A 20,715-nucleotide genomic window follows, 5' to 3' on the forward strand; every position below is an offset into this window, starting at 1 on the left:
ATAATAGTTCCTGTGCATCATTAGACTTTCAACAATATAGAGGTTTCTGTAACTAATTAACTACATCAATTAGCCACTGTTTATTTTATGAGTGGCACTGACGTTTTCTCTGGTTAAACACATGATAACCACCTGCAGCAAAAGTTAAAATAATAATCCAGCTATGGTTAGTTATTGATTAACAATTTAAATTGGCTGACGTATTCAGCACATACTTAAACTGCACCTGTATAATAAACATAAAACTGCTATCTTAACAGTACATTGTGTGACTTCATTCATTCTACTGAAAGATTGGCAATCATTTAGGACTCGTGAAAGAAAGTCCTTACTGCCCAGTTTTAATGCAGTAAGCAGCACTGTATTGGGGAATAATGTGAGTGGGTAACCATGGTTGTACTTTTTGCTTGTATTGATAGAGAGTATGAGAAGTCAGAGTCTCATGCATATGCATTGAAACAAGCATGGGGTGCTAATTACTGGCTTCCAACAAATGGTAAAATTCTTCGTGACAGAAAGGTCTAATGTGCTAGTCAGTTCTTCTTTTACTATCGCCACAATTTACATTTCTAAAGGTTTCTCACTTAAGAAAGACAGACTAGATGTCCCTCCCCATTTTCAGTTAATAATGGGGAAAGCTGAGAGTGAAGTAGGTCGGGGAGCCATTCTGCAGTGTACTGTTTGCCACCATTTCAAGGATTTTCCTCGGAAATTGATGGCATAATAACACCTGCCCACAATGTGTAATCTGGTTCAAAGCTTAAGGGGTAAAATTGGGTGTCTTTGCACCTCCCGTTAGCACCCTCAGGCATTTTGCGACCGGGCGCGGCGCTGACATCGACTCCCGCCATATTCGGCAGAAGTTTTGCAGCGGCACTACGATGTTGCGCACCAATCTCCTTTGCCCGGAGATCGTGATGTCATTGCCCTTACCCGAAATTGACATCCGCCCCCTGTGGCACCACCAGGCGAAAACACTGACAGCTGCAGGAGGCGTGCACCGAGTGGGCGGCCGCTTCGGGGGTGATGATTAAAGGTGAGGTGGCTGAGGTAAGTAAAAAAAAACTTACCTTTCTTGTTCTGCTTTTTTTCATGCGTTCCTGCCCGCGATCGAACAGCCCGGCACTCTGCTTGATTGCGGCTGCCTTGGTGGTCCAGGTAGGTAATTTTTCTATTGCAGAGCCTGCAGCGATGGCCCTTCCCTTTAAGGGAGTGAAGGATCCATTGAATACGGCAGCGCTGCACAGCCCAGTGTGCAGTGTTGCTGAAGTCTCCGCGCCGCCTGCTGCCGATTGCGCTCCAAGAAGGAAGTGGAGCGCAAAACCACATTTTTTTAAAGTTGTGAAACATAAGCGCCTGGCACTAATTTACGAAACTTTGAGGGAAAAATTGAGTCGCGCCCCCTTTGGGGCGCTAACTTCGCTGGGGCACTACTTTTAGCGCCCTGGAAAAATTAGTGCCCCCACAGCTGAAATTGAGTGGTAGTGACCCAAGAGGGAAGCGGGGCGCTACTGGGAGCACCCCGCCTCCCTCTTGGAGCGCTGCGTGGGAATAGTGTGGCGTGACATGCCGCAGCATATCGCACTGTGGTATTGCAGGCCTCCTCCCCTTCTTAAAGAGGAGGGGCCTTGCGCAGCGCGACCCGGGGCCTAGCAGAGAGAAGTGCCGGGCTCATGGTGCGCAGCCGGCACTCCGCGGGGGGGTGGGTTAGGAGGCTGGGGACGGCAGTGGAGGCAGGCCCCTGAGGCCAGGCCCGCTTCAGAAGTTACTGGTGAAATTCCTGCTGGAGAAGAAAATCTAGGCAGGCCTCTCAAAGTGCTTTATAGGGTGGGGGATAAAAATGGACACCGAGCAGAAGGTAGAGGGGGCACAGAAATGTTGTTTAGGGGAAGGAAAAATCTAAGAGAAGGGTTTTGAGGAAGCTTTTGAAAGCAGGGAGGGAGGTGGTAAGGTAAGGGGGGTTAAATTGGATAACCCTCAAAAACGGACGCAGGGATCGCGATGCATGATTAACCCGCGCTTGTTGATTACACTGCAGGCAGGATGCCAACTTTGTGCTGCCTGCTCATTTCCATAATTGCTGGGTGCAGCCAGTGCTCCCCATGCTGTTGATTGGCAGCACACATCAGTAGGGGGCTGAATATTGTGAGTGCCTAGCACTACTTAAAGCTAGCCTGCAATGGTTAAAGCTAGCCTGCATCACTTAAAGGGGAAGTGCATTGTGGCTGGTGGTGGTGTTGAGATCATTGTGAATATTGTGCTGTGGAAGATTTAACAATGGCTGACTGTGGGAGAGAGGGTGCACCAAGGTTTTCAGATGCTGCACTGGAGGTCTTGCTGGAAGAGGTGGAAAAAAGGAGAGATGTCCTGTATCCTCAGGGGGACTGGGTGCCCTCCAGGCACATGCTCAGAAGGCAGTGGCAAGAGATAGCAGCGGAGGTCAATGCCAGGAGTGTAGCTCCACGGACTGAGATGCAGTGCAGGAAGAAGTTTAATGATCACACATGAGTTGTCAAGGTTAGGAGTGCATCTTCAAATGCCACATTCCACCAACTGCACCACTAGCCTCATCCACTGCTCAATTCACCACACGCCAATCTCTCACCTACCAACAATCTCTATCAATCAAGATTCATACCTAACATTCGTATGCTTTACCTCACCTTCACACATATAGCACTGTTGCAAGCCTTGCGCCCACACCTCACAGCTTGCACACACTGGTAGCTATTCAATCACATCACTCAAAAATATTGCATGACACTCATTGACACACTTCCTTCATTCTTGCAGGAGATGGTGGCGCACAATTGGAGGCAGCAGGATTTAACGGGAGGGGTAGAGACACGCCTGCATGTTTTAAACCCCATGGAGGTTACGGTGCTGGTCATTCTGGGAAGGGACATTGCTGAGAATCCTTCTCCACTTCCTCCTGTTTCCTCTTCTAGCAGCTTGTCCTGCTCTGCATGGCCTCTGCTTATTCTCCCAGTCATGCTCAATGCCAAGAGAAGCCCTACTGGACCACCTGTGTCTATTTTGTGCACAAGCCTTTAAGTCACCAAAAAAGTACTTCAGCACCAGCCAGCTAGACCACTCCCTGTAGAATATTGAAACTTTAAACAAGTATGGAAAAGCACCCAAAATGTGTAGAATTGCAGCAACAGCCAGAAGAAATAATCTAGCAACTAACCTGCAAGTAATTGATGATCCCCTTAAATAATAATTCAACTTTATTGTCATTGTACAATGCACAACAAAATGTGATCTTGCAAGCTCCCATGAGTCCAGTACAAATAACATTAAACGTAAATAGCACCGTCCTGGGAAAAGCAAAGCTGCTGCGTCTGTGCACGCCGCCATTCCATTTCCACCATTCCTCCTATCTTCAGCCCAATACCCGGGCCTGCTCACCAGCCGCCCCTCCTGGGGCTCTTTCCATGACCTTCTCACCAACCGCCCCTCCTCGGGGCTCTTTCCGTGACCTTCTGCACCTGGTCTTCCCTGATGGTCACCCCTCCAGGTACTAACCAAGCCTGGCTCTGCTTAGACTTCCAAGCCTTGCCAGTGACCCTGTCCCTAGTCCCAGGAACAGGGCTGGTGGCAGGGTCCTTCATGCCGTTAAACACATGTTCAGCTGTGCGAGGTTAAGTCAGGGTGCAGGCTGGAGTGTGGAGCTCCAAAATGGTAGGATTCGTGTCAAATCAGCTTTACACACTAATTGGCTCTGCATGCTGCCGGTGGTCGTTAACTGCAAACCCCTTTACAAATATGGCATCCAGTGCACCTCACATTGGAAGTGTGCGCGCGCGTCGTGGATGCCATTTCTGTAGTTTAAGAGATGCCGTAACGCCCAATTTCACCCTGATGTGCAGACAGTGAATTTCAGAAGGTCAGTGACATAATGGTAGATTGACGAGCATGTGAATGAAGGAGTAAGCTGGTGCCAGTGGAACACAAGAAATTACAGGGGACAGGGAGGGAGGGTTTCATTAAGATCGGGTGGAATGAGGGCCTGTAGGGATCTGAAGGCAAGGATGATGATTTTAAAATAAATGTACTTGTCTACAGGGAGCTTGACAATGAGTGTGGGGCAGAACTTTATTTGGACGGTGATGCTAGCCATGGTGTTCTGAAGGAGTTTTCCTTTGTCGAGGGTAGAGATAGCAAGGTAGGCAAGGAGCACACTGGAGAAGGCCCAGTATTGCCAACCCCACTGCCTCATAAATCAGGAAACAAACTCTTAAAAATCATGAGATTTGGTATCGAAATCGTGAGTTGCTGTTTTTTTCCTGACCCAACCCCTCACTGACCTTTGCTCCCAGACAAGAAGCGCAATCCACGACCTTTGCTCCCGGACAGAAAGCCGTCACTGATTACTAATTTCCTCAAATAATACAAGAACAACAACTTGTATTTATATAGCGTCTTTAATGTAGTAAAATGTCCCAAGGCGCTTCAAAGGAGTATTGTAAAACAAAAACTTTTGACACCGAGCCATATAAGGAGAAATGAGGGCAGGTGATCAAACGCTTGGTGAAAGAGGTAGGTTTTTAGGAGTGTCTTAAAGAAGGAAAGAGGTAGAGAGGTTTAGGGAGGGAATTCCACAGCTTAGGGCCTAGGCAACAGAAGGCACGGCCACCAATGGTTGAGCGATTATAATCAGGGGGCAGAATTAGAGGAGCACAGATATCTCGGGGTGTTGTGGGGCTGGAGGAGATTACAGAGATAGGGAGGGGCAAGGCCATGGAGGGATTTGAAAACAAGGGTGAGAATTTTGAAATCAAGCCTTTGCTTAACCGGGAGCCAATGTAGGTCAGGGAGCACAGGGGTGATGGGTGAACGGGACTTGGTGTGAGTTAGGACACGGGCAGCCAAGTTTTGGATGACCTCAAGTTTATGTAAGGTAGAATGTGGGAGACCAGCCAGGAGTGCGTTGGAATAGTCAAGTCTAGAGGTAACAAAGACATGGATGAGGGTTTCAGCAGCGGATGAGCTGAGGCAAAGGCGGAGATGGGCAATGTTACGGAGGTGGAAATAGGCGGTCTTAGTTACGCTGCGGATATGTGGTCGGAAGTGCATTTCAGGGTCAAAAATGACACTAAGGTTGCAAACAGTGTGGTTCAGTCTCAGACAGATGTTAGGGAGAGGGATGGAGTCAGTGGCTAGGGAACGGAGTTTGTGGCGGGGACCGAAAACAATGGCTTCAGTCTTCCCAATATTTAATTGGAGAAAATTTCTGCTCACGTCAGACAAGTAGTTTGACAATTTAGAGACCATGGAAAGGTCGAGAGAAGTGGTGGTGAGGTAGAGCTGGGTGTCGTCAGCGTACATGTGGAAACTGACGCTGTGTTTTTGCGGGCAGCATGTCGATGAGAAATAGGAGGGGGCCAAGGATAGATCCTTGGGGGACACCAGAAAGGATAGATCATTGGGGGACACCAGAGGTAACAATGCGGGAGCGGGAAGAGAAGCCATTGCAGGTGAGTCTCTGGCTACGATTAAATAGTTAAGAATGGAACTAGGCGAATGCAGTCCCACCCAGCTGGACGACGGTGGAGAGGCATTGGAGAAGGATGGAGTGGTCAACCGTGTCAAAGGCTGCAGACAAGTCAAGAAGGACAAGGAGGGATAATTTACCTTTGTCACAGTCACAAAGGATGTCATTTGTGCCTTTGATGAGAGCCGTTTCGGTACTGGGCAGGGGCGGAAACCTGATTGGAGGGATTCAAACATGGAGTTGCGGGAATGATGGGAACGGATTTGGTAGGCAACAATATGTTCAAGGACTTTGGAGAGGAAAGAGATGTTGGAGATATGCAGTAGTTTGCAATAACGAAGGGGTCAAGGGTTGTTTTTTTGAGGAGCAGGGTGATGACGGCAGATTTGAGGGAGAGGGGGACAGTACCTGAGGAGAGAGAACCATTAACAATGTCAGTTAAAATGGGAGCCAGAAAAGGAAGTTGGGTGGTCAACAGTTTGGTGGGAATAAGGTCGAGGATGCAGGAAGTGCGTCTCATGGACAAGATGAGCGGGGAGATTGGAGAGAAATTGGAGAAAGATTTGAGTTCAGGGCTAGGGCAGGGGGGAACCTTAGAGGAAGTTTGGCCCAGTGGGCTAGGGGAAGGAAGGGAAGTGGCAGAGGCATCTGAACGCGATGGTCTCAATCTTAGAGACAAAGAAGTCCATGAGCTCCTCACACTTGTTGTCGGAGGTGAGGGTGGAGGAGATAGGGGAGAGGGGTTTAAGAAGACGGTTAACACTTAACAGAGAATAGAAGCTGGGGTTTATCTTTGCATTCCAGAATGTTTCTGGAATAGTGAGCAATTTTGACAGGCGAGAGCAGGACCCGACAATGCTTTATGTGGTCCAGCCAGATCTGGCGGTGAATGGCTAAACCAGTTGTCCACCATATCCGTTCAAGTCTGCGTTCCTTGGACTTAAGGGAGCGAAGATGAGGGCCGTACCAGGGGGAACGGCCAGGCTGAGGGAGAGTAATTGTTTTAATAGGGACTAGGGCATCGAAGGTGGTGGTGAGGGTGTGGTTGAGCAGATCGGTAGCTGCAGAAATATCGTGGTGAATGGAGGGCCAAAGGCAGGACAGTTGGGATTTCATAAGTGCAGTTGTAAGAGAGTTGGGAGAGAGTTTTTTCCCGGGCGGACACAGAAGGGATGTGGGATAGAATTTATTGGAACTGCAGTCTGATGAGGCGGCCACCGACCGCCCTTCCAGAAGGCCGATTGAGTGGCTGCCTCCTCCCTCGCTGCTGTTTCTCCTCCTGTTCCTCCTCCTCCTTCTCCTGAGATGGTCCTGCTATGTCTGGTGGCAATGGCTGGGCCCTCATGATGGCTAAGTTGTGCAGCATGCAGCACACCACGACAAAAAGGGACACCCGCTCAGCTGAGTACTGGAGGGCTCCTCCCGAGTGGTCAAGGCAGCGGAACCATTGCTTGAGCACTGTGATGGTCTGCTCGATGATGTTCCTGGAGGCGGCATGGCTCTCATTATATGAGTGCTGGGTAGATAGTGTTGGGGTTGCGGAGGGGAGTCATGAGCCAGGTGGAGATCGGATAGCCCTTGTCTCCGACCAGCCAGCTGTTAGCTTCATGTGGTGGCTGGAAGAGTGCTGGCACACTGGTCTGGTGCAGGATGAAGGCATCGTGGCTGCTGGCAGGATAGCGGGCATTGACAATGAGGATTCGCTGTCTCTGGTCGCACACCAACTGGACATTAAGTGAGTGGTAGCCTTTGCGGTTACGGAAGATCTCAGGATTATTATGGGGTGCTCACAAAGCGACGTGGGTGCAGTCAATGGCGCCCTGCACCATGGGGAAGCCCGCTATCCTGGCAAAGCCACATGCATGCTCGTCCGGCTTCTCCCTGGTGATAGGCAATGAAATGTAGTCCCTTCTCCTACTATACAGAGCCTCTGTGACCTCTCGGATGCAGCAATGGACGGCGAACTGCGAGATGTTAGCTATGTCTCCTGCTGCAGACTGGAAGGATCTGCTGGCATAGAAATTGAGGGCGACGGTGACCTTGACTGTCACTGAGAGAGCCGTGGTGGTCCTGATCTGAGGCTCGAGGTCTGGCTGCAGGAGGTGGCAGAGCTCTGTGACCATCTCCTTGCTGAAGTGGAGCCTTCTCAGACACTGCTCCTCAGTTAAATTTATGTAGAAGTGCTCCTGGAATACCCTGGGAGGGTAAGGCCTCCTGTTGAGAGCCTTGTTGGCCCTTCTCCCTCTGGCCACATTTTCCAATCTTTGTCTCCGCCTCCGCTGCCTCCGACGTTGATGCTGGAGGGTGAGGTCGAGTGCCAGAACAGCCCCCATTAATGCATCCAAGTGTAGGACTTCTAGGGGGCTGTGAATGCTGGGTCTTTGAGTATATTCAAGGCTGAGATAGATAGATTTTTGGACTCTGGGAGAATCAAGGGATATGGAGATGGGGCGGGAAAGTGGAGTTGAGATCGATGATCAGCCATGATCTTATTGAATGGCGGAGCAGGCTCGAGGGGTCATATGGCCTACTCCTGCTCTTATTTCTTATGTTCTAAATCTTAGCAGATTGAAAGTGACAAATCTTTAGCAGGCAGAACACTCCTCAAAGTACGAAACGTTTAACTCACTGAAAACGGTTGTTTCGCAATGTGAAACTGAGAAGGCAGCATTGATTGGTCACTAAAATGAAAGTGCATGTTGATCCCTTTAAATACCGCTCCTACAGCGGCCATCCAAATGCATAACGCCTTCTCTTCCTGCCGTGTTCAGACCAGGCGCTAAGGCAGGGGGTGACAGTCAATTTTGCATCTGGGCCATTAACAGTGCGTTCCAAACTAATTGACGTCACGATCTGCCAGGCACTAAAGGGCTAGGTGCTCACTGTTAGCAAATCCCAGGTGAATTTCGTGTGCGGCGTTGAATTCTTCATGCCCCGCCACAAACTCATTACGGCCCCCCTCCCCCCCCCCCCCCACCCGCGCTAACATGCTGAATTTCTCCCCCCAAATTTTTATGGTACTTGGGTGGGCTGTAGGGAACGAGAATTTTAAATGAGAGGTGAGAGGGGTGGAATAAGGCGAGATGCTCAAATTAGTAGAAAGTGCCGGAGGAGTAGGGGGACAGACCAAGGTGTGATTTGGTGATGACAGCCACACCGCCACCACGGCGGTCTGAAAGGGGCAAGTGGTGGAAGATATAGTCAGGCAGGGAGGCTTCATTTAAGGGTAAGGTGTCATCACCCCTCAACCAAGTTTCCGTCAGAGCCACGATGTCGATGCAATCATCCATGAAATGCACATGGATGGCAAGGGCCTTGTTCACAAGTGAATGGACATTCTGGAGAGAGATGCGGAGAGGGTCGGTGATGTCTGCCCCACTGCCAGCGTCCACAGGGTCAGCGCTGGGAGGGGTGAGTTGGATGGGGAGGAGATTGGCAAGCTTAGTGGGCGCGCTGGGTGGGAAGGTCGGCGTGAGAGTAGGATGGGACAGTTGGGGTTGCTGCTCATAAGGAGGCAGCGATGAGTGCCTCGATGGGCCCTTGGTAGGATGCCAAGAGTCACAGAGGGAAGCTGTGAGCTTATCTAAAAGGGAATCAAGCCTGAGATGGCGGCAGGAGAGTAGGAAGGTTGAAGAGTGATGAAGGATTGGGGTAGGAATTTGGGAGGGTAGCGTATCCGAGAGAGGAGAGATGAAAGGAGGCATGACGACAGGAGCAAGCGGATAGGGAGGGATAGAGAGAAAAGGAAAAGGGGGAGAAAAATTGGAAAAATAAATGAATGGCTCAGGTCCGGAGCGGCAGCCAAAGTGCAAACGCGAATGGACACAGGGAAAAGCTCAGGTTACATAAGCCTGGTTATGTAGTATTTAAAGGGCGACATATTTCCTGGTAGCAGGAAATAGGTTGGAGACAATAGTAGGGAGACCAGGGTCAAAGTCAGAGGTCCCATGGAGGGACAAATCTGACGTAAGCAGGATGCAGCCTGTCTCTGATGACTGTCCTGAATTAATCCATTTTACTAACAAATGTTGAAATGTTTACTGCACCTACAGGGTTTCTTCTGTTTAAAGCCACCACAGAAAGATCCACATTTCTCCTGGAGTTTGAGAGAAATCAGGTTTAAAAATGATGCAGTTTCAGACAGCGAGGGACACCTGGGATTGGACCTGCCCACTCGGTGCTCCAGCCCCTCCCTGCTCTTCCTATTGGTTCGGAGTGCACATCAATCACCCGGGCCGGGTTAACGGTGAAACTGCCGGCCTTGCAGTTGGAAAATAAACATCAATCTAGCCTGTCAGTTACAATATTTAATTAAACTAAATTAATAAGTTTCACAAAAAAGTGTTTCAAAGTTTTCTAAAGTAGATTGGGACTCTACTCATTGGAGTTCAGAAGAATGAGAGGCGATCTTATTGAAACATATAAGATTGTGAAGGGGCTTGATCGGGTGGATGTGGTGAGGATGTTCCCAATGTTGGGTGAAACTAGAACTAGGGGGCATAATCTTAAAATAAGGGGCTGCTCTTTCAAAACTGAGATGAGGAGAAACTTCTTCACTCAGAGGGTAGTAGGTCTGTGGAATTTGCTGCCCCAGAAAGCTGTGGAAGCTACATCATTAAATAAATTTAAAACAGAAATAGATAGTTTCCTAGAAGTAAAGGGAATTAGGGGTTACGGGGAGCGGGCAGGAAATTGGACATGAGTCTATGTTCGGAACGGTCATGGCCCTGTGGGTAGTGGAGCGGGCCCAGGGGCCGTGTAGCCTGGTTCTGCTCCTACTTCTTGTGTTCTAATTATGTGTTAGGTTTCAGGAGATGGTTCTATTCCTGTTCCTGGCTGGGGTGGAGATCACCTTTTACAGAAGGTAAGTACTGTAGAAAATATAGGGACAGTGATCTCCTGGAAGAGTTTCGATCGCCTAGATGGGTCGGAGAGGAATTTCCCAGATTTTTTCTCCCAAATTGGCCATTGGGTTTTTTATCTGGTTTTTCGCCTCTCCCAGGAGATTACATGGGTTCAGGAGGGATGTAGAGTGATAGAAGATTTGTGGTTAGGATCAGATCAGCCATGATCTTATTGAATGGTGGAGCAGGCTCGAGGGGCCGATTGGCCTACTCCTGCTCCTATTTCTTATGTTCTTATGTTCAAGCGCCTGTGCTATGAATGTTCGTGACGGTTTAATGATGGTCTCCTTTACCCAGCATGCCCTGGGCTCTTGGGTTTAGGTTTATTTTAGTAATTTCCGCCCTCTCCTGCTTCAAAAGTGCTTTTCCCTGCCCCCATTCTCAATCCCATTAGTGAAACTGACTTTCTGACCGGAGCTCCAATGGTGGCTGTTTAGGTACCCAGAATGCACTACACGGCAGATTGTCCCCATCGATATCAGAGGAGCCCAGCAGTGGATGCGCAAATTGGCGTTTTTTAAAAAATTCCCGAGATTTAGGCATTCCATCATGAGTGAAGCTTTATTTCACTCCAAAATCACGTCTCTCGCGCTGGGTTCAGGGAAGTTGGCAATACTGAAGGCCAGCCTTGAGGTGATAAAGGTGTGAATAAGAATCTTGATAGTAGTTGGGTACAGATGGTGAATATTTCAGAGGGGATAGAAGCGCTAGAAATTAGAGCAATATTAGCATACTAATGCTTAACTGACTTGTATGACATCCTTTTGTTTGTTTTTTCACTGAGGTGATAACCCATTTATTTTAATACAGCAATAAGTAACTGCAAATGAAGACACTGAGGAAATTTGTTGTTACATGTACATGCCCAAAAGAAAGACATGTACTGTCTAGACTATCCAATGGCACAATTTAAACATTAATATTCGTAGGCCTTTTGCCGAAACAACCACAAGCCCCACTGACAGCTTCTGAAGAGGCTCGTCAGCCCGCTCCTGAGCCACTAACACCTGTTTTACTACCACAGAGCAGGAATCCCCACCCCCTGACCATACCACTGTTCCATGCCATCTTGAATAAAAAGAGAAGCCTCACAGTCAAACCAGTACAGTCCTCTAATTCCTCCACTATCACTTTCATAGTCACACGTGTTTACCCTGCTCCTCCACCTACTGCTTGGCGCTATGGTGCTGTCTTCTTATCAGCCCCCTCTATGGCAGTCTGCAGTGCTGCCAGACTGCCTCTTGGGGCGCTATTGCCATCCCAGCATCCAAGTTTCTCCAGGATAGCACCTGGAGCGGAATAGTAGCCCTCTAAAATGTTAAATATATATTTCTACTATAGGAGACAATTTTAACATCACATCAGGAAAATAAGGTGTTTATGCTCAAGTCATTTTTCACTTATTTTGTTAGTGGGATTTAATTACCTGTATATTTTGTACTGACAAGATTACCCATGTACACATCAAGATGAATATGTTGGTCAGAAAAATCTAGAGTCTTAAAGCAACCTGTATGAAAGTACAGTTCTGGTAAATATTACCTCCTCCATTGCAGTGATTAGGTTTTGAGTAGACTTGCTGATCTCTCCTCCCACTGATGGTGCACCGCTGCCTGGTGTGAGATAAGTTGACCCTGGACTTGGATGCCCATTGATTTCCATACTGTAGCTGGCTTTCACTGGCCAGCAGAGTTGGTTGTGCAAGATAAAGTATACCACAAAAACATACAGGCCCTGAAAAACACAACCAAAAACATAATAAACAGTGTATTAAAGAGCCAGCACAAATGCTTTTGAGTAAAAACAGATTTGGTAAAAGCTTAAAAATTTAATTTCATATTGAACAAAAGGATTTGCTCCTGGCATGTACCAAGATTGCTGCTCTGCAGATTTTTGGCCATGTAATTTTTACTACCTTGTTTCCAATTTTTTTAATGATTTTTGGTGAGCGTCACCATCTAATGTTACTGATATTAGTTTTGGCATCTGGGTTCCATTTTCTGCTATCCCTGGTAATTTTCCCCAATGGTGTTATGAGCAAGAGGGGTTAAGCACCCAGTAACTTTAACCCTTTCCCCGTTGGATAAAGAATAATTTTATGTGCTTTAACAAACAAGCAGTTTGAGGGTTAATCTGTTATATATCTGGTTTGGGCAAGTGCACTCCCATTTCCACTTGAAGTTTGTTTGTGCATTGAAATACTGCTGTAGGAAAAAAATCTGTTTCTTTTTCCGTGCATCATAAAGGTTAATAATTTGTCAGAGGAAACCAGTTCACATTCAGTAAACACTGTTTCAGGCCATTTTTCAGTTGCCGATTGTTATTTAAAAGGATGATACAACAGCTTTACAGAAACAATTGCCCTTCTGTAGTTGTTTATGTCCAACATCTTAAATCCCCGCAAGGCCTTCAGCCGTATAAGGAAGCGTGTAGTCAAAACAAAATACCACAGTGTCAAGATCATCTTTTCTCATCAACATACATCACTGCAGCCTAAACAGGTTTGATGGCATTTTACATGTTTATCATATAGGATGGCATTCAGGATCATCACTGTAAATGTCAGAAGAGCTGCATTTTGCTTTCATTAAATAATAAGTTAGGATTTTCAAAAATGTTATTCATATTAATCAATACAGAAAATCATTACTTTTTTTGAAGTTAGAATTTGTACTTTGAATTTAGTCATATGAGTTCCATATGAAGTCCGCCTCAGGAGGTGGCACAGGCTGGCTGCATATACCAATTCCTGTCCTTGATCCTGGTCAGTCCCAGTTATTCCTGGATCTAATAGGGCATCATGATATTTGGCAGATCAGGATGATGGTATCGCTCAATCTGTAGAGCTTCTGTGTGGCCTCACGTATCCGGTTGCAATCAGTGCAGTCCACAACTCAAACCACAGTGATCACAGGAGATTGGGAAGCTATCAGTAGAATTTTGAAAACAGATTTAATGCAAACAGGATGTTTTCTTTTCCAAGTTTATTCAATTGGATTATAAATTTTCGAAAATCCTAACTTATACAAGACAAAAATGAAGTGAAGTCACATTTAAAATGAACTAATCCAGGCTTCCATATCACAATATCAGACTCAATTCAGCTGGAAAATTGTAGGAGACATAACGTGGGGGAAGCTGCTAATAGGCCTTCAGAGCATACAGAGCCTAGATAATTTTTTTAAATTAATTCGTATGGTAATAGAATACATTAAGAATCACATCAGTTCGATGATTTTTCATACTTGATTATCCTTCTACTATAGTAATGAGGTTCTAAATGTGTGTAACACACTTACCTGCACGATATTAAAGATGACAAACAGGATTAACATCCAGAAGTATCTGAAGGCCATGTGCAGGCCTCCCCATAGCCATGTCAGTGATATCAAAGCGAAAAGGTACAGCACAAGGGGAACCTCTGTAAATAAAGGAGATAAAAGGAAAGAACATATTAGAAAGTTCCAGAACATATTTTAATGGATGTAAAATCTTGCAGGATCTGTTGACCTCCATGCTGGAATTACCAATGTGTGCTCATGGTGGGCAAAGTTCTGCACCATTTGAGTGCAAATTCATAAAACTTACCTGAAGGCCTTTGCTAATCATTCCCATCATTTCTGATTTGATCTTACAACCTTCTTATTTTATTTTTAGTTGTGTACAGCTTTCTCCTTATGGTCATAAACTGTACCATTGACTTTTTAAATATATTTCAGTTTTTACCCTTTCTAGGTCTCCCATGCCCCCTTATCCAGTTGATATAATTGTCAGGTGAGCTGCTGTCCGCTGCCTGTCAATTCTGTTCCTGTGCACAATACAACAATGACCCAAGGGTGACTCACTCTCAATTTCTTCCCTTCCTCTCGATGCCTCTTCCTGGCAGCAAGGCCAAGATCAAGAGTTCACACATGGTGGTATCTGCAGGCATGAGTCGACATCCTACCACTCTATCTTTACAGTGTGTGAGAGCAGTGGTTCTCAACTTTTTTGGTTGAAGGATTGCTTTTCCAATCGATTAGTAATTACAGATCCCTGATATAAATTATAATACTGTACAATATACTCATGAAAATGCTGCATGTAAAGCGTGTTTTAATGCTTTTAAGAAAACAGGTATTTACTTATAGATATCAGTGAGATGGGTGTGCCTGCTTCTCATTGCAGAGTCTGTCTACCCTTGGTGTGATGTTTGACAATTTATTTAAAGCTGTGCCTGCTGTTCACTTTCCTACTTGTTACATTAATTTTAAGTACTGTCCTAAAAACTACTGCTCATCTATGAATTTTAATTATGAACCTTTTTTTTTATATAAATATAATTTGAAATGAGCAAAAGCCTCAATTTTAATCCAATGCAAAAGAGCTAAAAAAGTGAAATTAAAAAGAGCTCAAGACAAAAAAAACCTCTCAAAACATACAGCTACTTGAGTGATTGGGATCGCCTGCTTCACACCCGTCCGCCAACATCCACATCAAAGAAACTTGTTCTTTTCGCGGTCAGGGCATTCCCAGCGGGTCAGGAACAAGTCCTTGCATTTCCAGCTCTCAGCCAGTCTGCGCCCTGCTGTCTCCAGCCAGTGACATGCGAACCCGAACTCTCCTCCCACCCCTCCCAAAAAACAGCTGGGCAACCTGGCGGGCCCCGGGTCTCCAATAACCCCGCTCCCTCTGCTGCGCAACTTTTCCAGAACTTTCCGGCACATAAGTCAGTGTGGTAACAGTATTTCGGCTCGATTCAGCCCCACGGCGGTTTCAACTTGGCGACATTAATAATCCAAGATTATTCCACACAACTGGTTCGGGAAAAGTTTGCACAACGAATAAAAACCTTCTAGAAGACCGCATGAAGCTAGCAGGAAACTCGTGGTGAACGATGGCGACTCGCCCTTGGTTGAACTTTAAAACTTACCGACTCCCAACAAAGCTTTTCTATTTTTCTGTCGCCCTTCACCACCATTACCAGCCAGTCAACCTCCGCTCTCCTCCCACAGACACCAATAAGGTCACTGGAAGGAACCTGAACATGGACACTCTGGTTCCGCCTCCTCCCAGATCCTTACTGGTTCATTTTTACAGTATGCAATTTTCAGATATCTGCTCCAACTAATAATTGGTCAATGTTTCGCGGACTCCCCGGAATGTCTCCGTGGACCCCTGTGTAAGAACCATTGTGTTAGAGCACCTAGTGAAGTGCTACTTTTTGTGATTAATATGTATTTTTATATTTAAAACATCCTGCATATATTTTGCTGATATTTCTCATCATGAACATTGATTACTTCTGCTTAAAAGTCATACAATCTTATGACACAAGAAAAGACCATTTGGCCCATTATGCCTGTGCCAACTCTTTGAAAGAGCTATCCAATTAGTCCCACTTCCCCGCATATAACTCAGATTTCCAGCAGTTGAAACTGAGCATATTCACTTTCAGGTCCCCTTCAAATGTACAGGAAGGTATGTGGATCAGTGACAATGACAACAACTTGCATTTATGCAGTATCTTTAGTGTAGAAAACATCCCAAAGTACTTTTCAGGTGCTAAGCCAAAGAAGAAGAGATTAAAAGAGGTTGGGTTCAAGGAGGGTCTTAAAGATTAAATGGAAAGGTGGAGGGATTTTGAGGGGGGAATTCAAGAGAGTAAGGCCTAGGCAGTTGAAGGCATGAGCACCAGTGGTGGGGCAAAAGGAAGGAGGGATCCATAAGAGGCTGGAGTTAGAGTATTGAGGAAGGTACAGAGATAGGAAAGACTAAGGCCATGGGAATATTTGAAAACAAGGACAAGAATTTTAAAATTGAGGTGTTGTAGGATCAGGAGTCAATGTAGGTCAACAAGCATGGGTTGATGGGTGAGCAGCACCAGATATGGAATAGGATATGGGCAGCAGAGTTTTGGATGAGCTGAAGTTGATGGCGGGTGGAGGGTGCTAGGTTGGCCAAGGGAGCACTGGATTGATTGGAGGTAATTTTGACTTTAGACGATGGTGTAAAATGAGCAATATCAACTCGGCCACCCATTAAACACCTCTCCTGATTTTTGTTTCCATTGACATCAATGGAGGAGAGTCATCGGTGGAAGATGGTGCAATTAACTGTGTTGAAGGTTGCAGAGAAGAGGGATAAAGCACCATGGTCACAGTCACAGAGAATGTCCTTCATGACTTTGATTAGGGCTATTCTGGAGCTGTGGGACGGGCAGCAGCTTGACTGCAGAGATTCACATCGGGGGTTGCACAGATTTGGGAGGTGACAACACATTCAAAGACCTTGAAGAGGACAAGGAGTTTGGAGATGGGATGGTAGTTAGCGACGACAAAGGAGTTGCGAGTGGATTTTTAGAAGTGGGGGTTGTTGATGATGGTGGTTTTGAAAGGGAGGGGAACAGTGCCTGAGGAGAAGGAACTAGTAACACTTAGATGCGGGGCAGGAATTAATGGGTTTAAGGGAGCAGGAAGTAGGTCTCATGGATGAGATGAGCTTGGGGACGGCAGGAGAATGGGGGAAAACTGGAGACAAGGGTTTAGGATAGGGTGGGAGAGGAACAGGGTCGGGGGGGGGATGGGATTTGTTTATTGATCAAAGGGAATGGGAGAAGCAGCAGACTGAAAGGGCTCGATTTTGCCAGGCCAGAGGAGGCGGGAATGAGGCGTGAATTGTAAAAATTGCTAAAAATGGCGGCGGTTCTGATCCCACCTCCGAGCAATTTTCCCACATTCGTGGTTTCAGACCCCGTTTCCATCCCACCTCTAAGAGGTGGGATTGGCCCTTAAGACCCTTAACTACCAGTTAATTGCCTCTATAATCCCATTTTGAGAGGCCTTTCAGAATTTAAGACATTTCCCCCGTCCTGCACGTCTCCCCTGGAACACGCCAGTTAATCCTGGCGGCCTCACAAGTGGATGGCTTACTAACAGCTGCAGCTCCTCCATTAAAAATGAGTTTTCACCGATGATCATTTGCACGTGGCAGAACCTTGTGGTCTCAGGTCTGGGGGAACTTTTAACAGGCCTATTCATTGTTGTGGAAGTTTGGAGCCTGACACCCATCTCCAGTGTGACCACCTGGGAAACCCCTTTCCCCACAGTGACTGAGCGCTTCCTCAACTGAGGTATATACCAGAAGCATGGGAACCATTTGTTTCCTTTCCTCCTGGACATCAGATTCGGACAAAGACCAGCTACGGCAGCAGCAGAACCCTGAACAACAGCAGCACCAACTGCAGGAGCAACAACAGGAGCTCCAAGCTGCTGTTCACCCACCTGAAGTTGCACAGGCCAGAAGGGGCCAGCGCATGGAAGCACGTCAGCGCAGGAGATACCCACAAAACAGGGACTACAGACAGAGGATAAGCTACCTCAACATGACTGAGCAGCAGCTCCAAAGGAGGCTCAAACTTTCGCGAGAGGTAGTTGCTGACATCTGCAAAATGCTGCAGCAAGACCTGGAGCCCAGAGGATCCGGTGGACACCCCTTACCAGTAGCCGTTAAAGTCACCACCGTACTCAACTTTTTTGCTTCAGGCTCATTACAGGGATCAGGAGCAGACATCCGCGGCGTCTCCCAGGTGGCCGCACACACTTGCATCACTCAGGTAACCGATGCCCTCTTTGCCATCGCGCACAATTACATCAACTTCTCCAAGGATCAAGCAAGTGTAACTGCGCGTGCGGTTGGGTTTGCTAATCTGGCAGGCTTTCCAAGGGTGCAGGGCGTCGTTGACTGCACACATGTGGCCCTTAAGCCACCCCATCACAATCCAGGTATTTTTGTCAACCGCAAGCGCTTCCACTCCCTCAGCGTACAGCTGGTGTGTGACCACAATAAGGAAATTTTGCATGTTTGCGCCAAGTACCCCGGCAGTTGCCATGACTCCTTCATCCTGTGCCAGTCTGGTGTACCTCCGCTCTTCAGTCTGCTAGACCAACTTTTCGGATGGCTACTTGGAGACAAGGGCTATCCCCTGAAGATGTGGCTAATGACGCCGTTGAGGTGCCCTTCCAACGACGCTGAGGAGCGCTACAACTCCAGCCACATTTCCACCAGATCCATAATGGAGCAAACCATCAGCTTGCTGAACACACGATTCAGATGCCTTGATAGATCAGTACCCAGCAGCCAGGGTCTCCAGAATCATCGTGGTCTACTGTGCACTTCACAACATGGCACAGCATCGTGACTTGCAGCTGTCTGAGGTACAAGTGGCTGATCGCATAGCCTCCTCAGTTGAGGAGGAGGAGGAGGACACCGACAACAAACAGGTTGCGGAGGCGCATCAACCAGTGGCACCAGCACGCGAGCACATTGCTGCCCAGGATGCAAGGGACGCACTCATCTTGGCCAGATTTGCTTAGCCTGCACAATCAAACACGTTTGCATCGCAACTTCTTACCAGAGCATCGACAATGGACAAGAACCTGCGGATTCCTATCACTCTGACCTCCATACTGACAATTGCAAGTCGCCCTGAGGCCTCAATGTGGAAGTCCCATTTGCGAAATGACACAGGCCACAACTTCAACAGTTTGCCATCAAATTTGTTTATCATCACAATTCACGGATGGCTTTTCAAAAATAAACACAACAGAACACCGAAGTGACTACCCTTGTGACTGCTTGTGCTTTATCTTCCTCTTACGCATGCTCCTACGTGGTGCTTCCCCTGTGGCTTCAGCAGATGTGGAGGCCCCTTGCTCAGTTTCTTGCTGCTCCTGCCTCGACACCTCTGGCGAGCGTCCTCTGGGGTTGCGAGCCTGTGAGGGCTCGGCAACAGTCTGCTGCTCCTACGGCCGTGCAGGGGCTGAGATGACCATCTCAGTTGGGTGAGGACTCTGGTGGGGCTCTGACTGAGGGCTTTGCAGTGGCATGGGAGTGTGAGCACTTGGAGAGGAGCCCCCACTTCCTTGTTCTCTGCCACCAACATCCCTCTCATGGGTCAGCCCCACTTCAGAGCTAGCAAGTGGCTTGACAGCACCTTGCTTCACTGCATGGGGCCATAAGGACCCGTTTCTGCACTGGAAGTCCTACTCCAGAGGCCTTCCATGAGCTGACCATCGCTCCTCAAGAGATGTCAGTCTATTCTGAACAATCACCATGTTTTCAATACCCTGGCGACTAAGCTCCTCCATGGCCATAGCCATCCTCTCCTCTACCGTAGCCATCCTCTCCTCTACGGTAGCCAGCCTTATCACGGAGGTAGCCACCCTTTCCATGGAGGTTGCCATCCTTTCCATGGTGATGTGTTCATGCGCCAATGCCTCCACAAAGGCTCTGCTGACGTTCGCGATGGATTCCTCCATTCGCTCCACACTTGCACCTGTTCCTGGAGTTCCAGCACCACTCTCTTTCTGGATGGACCCGGAGGCACAGGGTCGACATGCAGCTGAGCTGAGCTGGAACAGTCCTGCGCCCTCCGATGAGGACTCTCCACTGCTGTCCCTGTCTCCACCTTCTGCTGATGCACACTTGTGATCTGTGATACACCAGGTGACAACACTACTCTATCTCGTGAAGGTCCCACTGAGGTGTGATTGCGCTGGCGCTGGGTGCGCTGAATTCTGCTGACGCTGTGCCCTCAGAGGTTGCAGCTTCCTCTGAGGAGTCTTCAGGCTCAGGCTGCTCCTCCTGGACAGTGGGGACGGGGGCTCTCAATGGTCCTGTGGGGGAGTAAAGGAAAGAGTTAGAGATGTGAGATAAAGGTTGCATGCACATTGAATTGTGCAGATGATCATAACTCAATCTGTTAGAGCATCAGAATCATTGTCAGTCACTCATGCAATGTCAATGAGATGCAAAACTATTCTGTCACCAGCTTGCTGCGATGCGCCCATCTGTCCGTCCCCCACTTGCGCATCGTCCTCCACTCCTATGATCTCCAGGGCCGCCTCCTCTGCATTGGTGAGCTAGGCTATTGAGGGTGGCCCTCCTCCTATCCTCACCCTTTCCCTCTTATTGTGGGCTCTCTTTTCCTGCAATGAGGGACACAAGTGGAGTTTGAGTGAGAATGAAGGAGTGAATGTAGAGAATCCATAGCATAGATGCTTAGACGGAGACAAAGATGGAGTGAGGTCCCAAGATCAAGGGCCCTCCCTGTGTGTTGTAAGTTGCTGGCATTGCATCACAGTGATAGGGAGTGTGAGGGCTGCATAGTCAAATATTTCAGTTAATGTGAACATAGAGAGCGAGGGAATGGGTAAGGGTGCAGGGATGTAAGGGTGAAATGGGATGCGCAGGAGGCGCTTGACAATGCAGAGTGCTGGTGATGAGAGGCAATGGGGATCAGATTGAGGGTGATGGGAATGTAATACTCACTTT

At 47.6% G+C, this 20,715-nt stretch overlaps 1 protein-coding gene across 5 annotated transcripts in view; it reads right to left on the reverse strand.

The window, feature by feature from the left end:
- The window catches only part of adgrv1 (adhesion G protein-coupled receptor V1), a 986,427-nt gene that overhangs the window by 31,247 nt on the left and 934,465 nt on the right, over positions 1-20,715 (reverse strand). For all 5 annotated transcript variants that reach the window (XM_085989059.1, XM_085989068.1, XM_085989050.1 and 2 more), the window contains 2 exons: positions 13,701-13,822; positions 11,944-12,135 (listed from right to left, as the gene is read on the reverse strand). In XM_085989059.1, the coding sequence (XP_085845185.1) occupies positions 11,944-12,135; positions 13,701-13,822 (314 nt within the window). The remainder of the gene's footprint in view (positions 1-11,943; positions 12,136-13,700; positions 13,823-20,715) is intronic.

The sequence above is a fragment of the Somniosus microcephalus genome, chromosome 1 (assembly GCF_052327205.1).
Source record: "Somniosus microcephalus isolate GS21.2 chromosome 1, FLI_Smic_1.0, whole genome shotgun sequence".
Taxonomy (NCBI): Eukaryota; Metazoa; Chordata; class Chondrichthyes; order Squaliformes; family Somniosidae; genus Somniosus; species Somniosus microcephalus.